Source organism: Echiichthys vipera (assembly GCF_963691815.1).
Source record: "Echiichthys vipera genome assembly, chromosome: 3".
NCBI lineage: Eukaryota > Metazoa > Chordata > Actinopteri > Perciformes > Trachinidae > Echiichthys > Echiichthys vipera.
Window position 1 is genome coordinate 25,577,248 of NC_139828.1, and position 6,391 is coordinate 25,583,638.

Here is a 6,391-nt window from a genome sequence, read left to right on the forward strand (position 1 = left end):
ATATATAGTACAGCAATTGTTCCTGATTAGTAAAATACATAAATACACCTATATATACGTATATATATATACATATTCTGAAAAGGCCTAAAAATCTAATTTGTTTTTTTGCCATATATCCCAGTTTGACATACACTCATTTGGCTGTAATAAGCTGGAAAAATAACATACAGTAGAGTAAATGGTTTGATCAGTCACCAGAGCAGATAACATACATAGGCAAAATATCCACACATACCCTCTCACTCAGATCCTCAATGTATCATCCCTCAACACAGACAATGTACACATTTATTTGCAAAATGAAAGGTATTTAAAAAACGGGCAAGCTTGATTCTTTGTTAAGCAGCGGGTATAGAAATGTTCAGATGACCTCTTCTAAAGAAAATAATATAATCAGTCATTTAATTACAGCTTTAAATGATTTTGCTGGTTGAATATAGCACAGTCCACCTGGAGCACCTTAATAATATTTTCTGCATGGAAAGAATAGAATATGAATAGAATCCATATGTAGTTTTACATCTGTGTGAATCGTTCATCTTCTGAGAATGACATGTTGTAAACACCATCACTCGCAGCACCATTTTCCACCGTTTTCACCCGTGTGTCTTCGTCACCGTCCTCATCGTCACTTTTCTCGTTCTTTTTGCTAGAAGAAGACGAAGAAGACAGAAACAAGACTGACTGAGCTCGGTGGTCACGTTTACAAAATGACAAATGCAATTCCACCTACAGCCATCTGCTTACCGTTTCTTTTGGAGCAGAGAGGTCACAAGCAGAAAGACGATGCCAGCCCCCACAGCGCCCATGACCACCCCAAACACGATGAGCCATGGAGGGGTGTCAGGGCTGACTGGGGCTGCCAGGGTGGGAGCGATGCCGATGAACTCCAGCGTTTTATCAGTTAAAAGAAAGGCACTGTTGATGCGGTTCCTGGACTTTCTGTTGGAGACATGAAAAGGTTAGACTTCAATACTATACTCCTTAACAAGTCAAATAATGGTGCATGTATTGATGCAACAGCACAACTGGTGTTTAAGGCGGATGCAATGACTACAATAGGTCCTAATCCAGGGTCCACTCTCAGTCACCTGAACCTGGAAAACCTAAGGTAAGAACCCAGGAGGCATCCTTACAGGTGTCCAAACTATGTAATGACCTACATTGAGTCCAGAGGAAAGGCTCATCTTACATGTATCTGTGACCTCTATATTTTGGTCACTATCCAACAAAAGTAGGTGAGGCTTACAGCAAACATTGACCTGCATAAGTTAGATTGCTGTTTTATAGCTCAGCACCTTCACCTTCATTCCACCAAGATCCTTTTTAGACCATCACTTATTAATCAGAATCCAGGATACCATAGCTCTTCCACTTAAGGTTGCTGCCCCCACTTCTACACATGTACAAAATATTAGCTAATACATAAACCCCTTCCATAAAGAGGTTAAAGAAACTTTTTTTTAAATACTTTTTAATTAAGATGTACCGGGGTCCATATCATATTTCATGTTGAAATTTATCTTTAGAGTATCAGGTTTGTGTAGTAGAATTGAGCGGTTGCTCTTTACAGAGAGACTTTGTGACTCCTGAAGGAAAAAATATCATTCTTCATTAAAAATTTAAAGCCAAATGCACAACCAATACACCGTTCAGTACAGCGGCGTAGTTGTGCTGGGCTCTGGTGCAAGCCTTGGGCGTAAGGACGGTGCTTCCAGTGTGGTGCAACCCCCTCGTGCGAAAATGCAGCACTGCTCCGCTAACTTTTATCACAGTCATGGAGGCATGTCATCCCACAAAACTCAATATATCAATAGATTATCTCCACCTTTTCTTTAATGTATGTTTATTTGGTTTCAGTAATTATAATTTGACCATGAATAAAAAAAAAAACCATAATGACAATTACTTCATTTTTTAAATCTGTTCGACCAACGGCCTGCTGGGAAATCTGTTCGAAAAATGTTCAACCAAATTGGTAAAACAGATTACTAAGCAGGCCATGTTTTTTTGTAAATGTTGAGAATAAAACAAAATAAATGAAATTACATAAAAATGACATGGCATCCACGACTGTGATGTATGATAAAGTGGAGAAATACCAGGCTATCAGATGATGGTGTATGGTAGAGGAACGGTGGATGCTTGCCCTGGGGATATGAACTTAAATTGTGGCTAGTTTAAAGCTAATGTTTGAAAAACAATACAATCATATTTACACAGGTTTGCTTTGTTGCAATAACAGATTCTTTTTCATAAAAAATGAAAGTTTAGTTTACAACAAATAACTTACAACACACCCTTCAGTAGCCTACTGCCACAGCCAATGAGTGTAGGTTGGTTACTTTTAGCTAATGTTATGTCATTTATGTTAACTTAGAATTATTCTTCTAAAAAAAAGAATAAAAACAAAACAATGCACCTATGCTCGGTTCAATATAGTTTTGCTGCTACAGCCACTTGGTTTGGTTTGAGCTTATGACGGCTCATTTTAGAAAACCAACTCATTAACATGTTAGCTAGCTCAGTTAACTATACTCAGTGGCTAATGTTAGCATACTTTAGAGATACTATATTGCTGTGTAACTGACAGTCTAAGTCTTCTCTAATTGTGCAACTGTTACACTGCATTTTAATATTTACATTACCACCCCACAATTCAGCAAAAGTTACATCTTTAACTAGCTAACCAGAGTTAAATCCAATAGTTGGTGAGCATTTCCACGGCTGAATCGTTCATGGAACTGAAATTGCGTCACTGAGAATTTATTCTTTAGCTTGTTGCTAAAGAATAATATCAGAATAAAACAAAGAAGAAGAAGAAGAAGAGTTCCATTATTTATCCTGCAAAGGGAAATTCAATTTGTTCACTCTGTTATTATTCAGGTTGCACGCACACAGGCCCGAATGCACAAACAGGACCTATATTCATGCAATTAATGGAGAGGTGTCAGAGCGAGGGGGCTGCCAAATGGATCGGCGCCCTGAGAAGTTGGGGGTTTGGTGCCTTGCTCAACAGCACCTCTGCAGTGCCCAGGGGATGAACTCGCACCTCTCCAGCCACCAGTCCACACTCCATCCATTATTCACACAGGGACTCAAACCGGCAACCCTACGGTTCCCAGCCGAGTCACCTATGGACTGAGCTACTGCAGCAAAATCAAACATAGGCCTACTTACTGTGATTCCTTAACTCTCTTGACATTGTTTTAAACCAGCCTACAGTATATACTTTACTACAAGAGCATACTAGAACTCTGGATTTTCATTCATGGCTTTTGGTTTTGGTGAGCCACCCCAAGATTTTCAGAGTTGAATGTGACCTCTGACCTCTTTGAGGCATAAACAAAGAAAGGATAACATTAGAAAAAAGCAGCAGTATCACTGCATCATAATTACCGCACAGCCTCCTCCACATCTTCTTTGTTAATGAGGCGGGAAGGGTCCAGCGGGGACGTCACCACGAACCAGAAGGACACTCTGGGAGTCTCATCACACACAATGATGTTTGACACGCTGGTGGAGTTTCACAAGGCAATAAAGACCACATCAGTGTCACAACATGTTCATAAACCATGAGTCACCGATTTCATCACAGTGAAAACAGATTGTGTTATAGTTTTATATTGTGCCTGTTTTATGAACATACTGATGTATTCTTGAACTTTACATTGTGTTTGTTTATTTACCAAACCGCAAAAGAGAACCCAAAAGTATTCTTACTCATAGTTCAGGCCGTCCGAGTGAGTCCTCATGGCAAAAGCCAGAGTTGCTCGGAAAAGGAACATCTCGTTGTCATTCCAAACATACTGCAATAACAACAAGAGATCATGTGCTGCTCTCAGTAAAGACCTTTAAGGTTAATTGATCACCAGGTGGACCTTGTCCTCATAGTAGTCACATTCACTTTAAGTGAATTCTGTAACAATATTCAGCATATTACTGTTTATAAGGGGAGCTAATTGCATGAATGATCATGAATAATACATTATTATTACAGTATTAGAGCAGCATAACACATGATTATTAATGATCTGATGCTTTGATCGGATGAATATATATATAGTATATAAGTAGTATACTGTATATAGGATATAAGATATAGACATAAGATATAAGATACATACAGCTTGGTCTCCCAGAGCAGTTTTAATGCTGAGTCGGACTTTGTAGCCATCTGAAGCATCTATAAAAACATAATTCAATGCACTGTTAGGAGAGTTTAACGTCATTTCATGTAACATCATCAGTTATTTCCTCAATGAGCACTAGAAACCAAGCATTTGTGGCCTATTTTAGAATACTTTTTGATGTCACATAGAGGCCATTGTTATGAAGCAAACATTTGAGTGCCTAATGTGCCTAATCCAACTGTTTCAGATTGAAGCTGTATTCTACATCTGAGTCAACCAACAAATACAACTGGACCAGTGGCGTCACAGTAACAATGCCTGTGTCTGCTGACAGTGTCTTAGTAGAAAATATCTTTAAGGTATGAAGTGTGTTGTCCCTTACCTGGCGTACAGAGTTGTTGTGCCAAAGCAGATGAGAAACAAAGCAGTACTAAGATCTTTTCCAGCATTTCCCCAGAGAACAAGAAGCAAAATAATCAAATGTTGCAAAGGCTCAAGTGAAACTCCCAGAGATGAGTGATTTGAGGAGGTCAGCAGAGGGACTTCATTGGATAAAGACTGAGGTTAATGGTTAAGCCAGGACACACCTCAACTAACCAGTCCTCTTTCAAAATAAAATGGCTCTCAGATGGGCAGCTCGCCCACACCGTATAACATGGAAACTGTAACGTGTGTGTGTGTGTGTGTGTGTGTGTGTGTGGGGGGGGGGGGGGGTGCTACTGTTTGTTCAAGCCTCCGAGGAGCCAGATAGGTTCGCTGATGTGAGCGAGGCCGACCTCAGAGAGAAACACAACGTCTCAGTCTTCTCGTGTTTACTCAGCACAGTGCAGTGTGTGATCTAGCCGTCCATTGTGTGTATTGAGTAGCATGAAAACAAAAATGCATATTGCATCAAATTGACTGGAAAAGAGTGAAGAAAGTGACCGTAACTGCTCACTGGTTGAGATAAGAGCAGCATTCCTTGTAGGGCAAATGACTGATTTGGCAAACAGGTTACAGGACGCAGATGGTATGCACTAAATTAGGAACACAATGACCCAGCAGTACTAGTTCATATCAGACTAAGCAGCTATTTTGCCTCCTTTAACGTGCCAAATCTTGATTTTTCTGACAAGTTGTTCTGTACTTAATCCGTCTCTTCTAAAACATGATTATCAGGCCTGATCTAGCTTTATTATGTGAGATAGACAATGAGACAGAATCATTTCAAACTAATTCCCCCTGTTAAGCTGGCAAAACTATCATAGGCAACAGGCAATTACAGTGACAATTCCTGTCAATTTAAGGTTAATCATTCATTCTGTCCTTACATTACACATACAGTTTGGTTAATTGTTCAACCACTGAGGTGAAGAATACCTGACAAAGCCATTTATAAGGAACTAAGTTGACACAGGGCTCTCTCTCTCTCTCGATAGCATCTACCATTTAAAACCCAGGCCGTAGTTGACCGCATTTAACTGAGCACCTGGCCTACTATATAAACGATCTTTTGCTCCCATAAAATCATAAGTGTTTTTCCATGAAACACACCCATACTGTAACAATATGAAAACATACAGTATACGGACACAGTTCAACCACTCCCCATACAGGAAGTCCTGCGTTATCATTTGTATATGATGGGTTACAGTAAAGAAAAAGAAAAACGTTTGTTTTGTGCTTTTGAGTTCAGTTTCAGCCTCTGCAGAAGGCTGATTTGCATGTGTTGCTTTTGCTTTTGGAACACAGACTGCACATACTTTCCTGAACAGATGATGGCAGCAGAGGCATTGAAGCAGCATTAGGAGTCAAGCAAGCTAGAATGAATTTAAGCTATTTACTAGAGACACTAAATAAGAGCTCATTATCTTAGCATGTTTATTCCTTTAAAATATCCAACATGTTACTATGAGTTTGGTCTTTGGCTACTTCGACAGTCCCATCTGCTTTAGATAATTGACTGGTTCCAGTGTTGCAAGGTGAGCAATAGGTCTTTGTAGCATTACTGATGATGATGTTATGGGAACTCATTCAGTCTACTTTTGTTACTGACGAGTAGTGGTTAAACGTCATTCAGTAAAGTGGTGCATTGGGAAAATGTTGAGCTACACTAGATTTCAAAAGAGACATAATGTACTTTTAACTCAACTAGCAGTTCCACCAAAGAGGGATTTCTGATTAAGGCCCAAAGAAGTCAAGTTATCAAATATGTCACTACAAAAACAAAAGGTAGGACATTAGTCAAAAACATGAATAAAGAGGCAATCTAACAG

At 39.4% G+C, this 6,391-nt stretch overlaps 1 protein-coding gene across 1 annotated transcript; it reads right to left on the reverse strand.

Annotated features, from left to right (window-relative positions):
- Nucleotides 1-519: 519 nt before the first annotated feature.
- cltrn (collectrin, amino acid transport regulator) lies at nt 520-4,585 on the reverse strand (the record flags this gene model as incomplete). The annotated part of the gene is made up of 6 exons (XM_083911186.1): nt 520-652; nt 751-945; nt 3,403-3,519; nt 3,727-3,812; nt 4,131-4,189; nt 4,519-4,585. 6 exons carry the CDS (start codon nt 4,583-4,585, stop codon nt 520-522), a joined length of 657 nt encoding a protein of 218 aa, XP_083767312.1.
- Nucleotides 4,586-6,391: the final 1,806 nt, after the last annotated feature.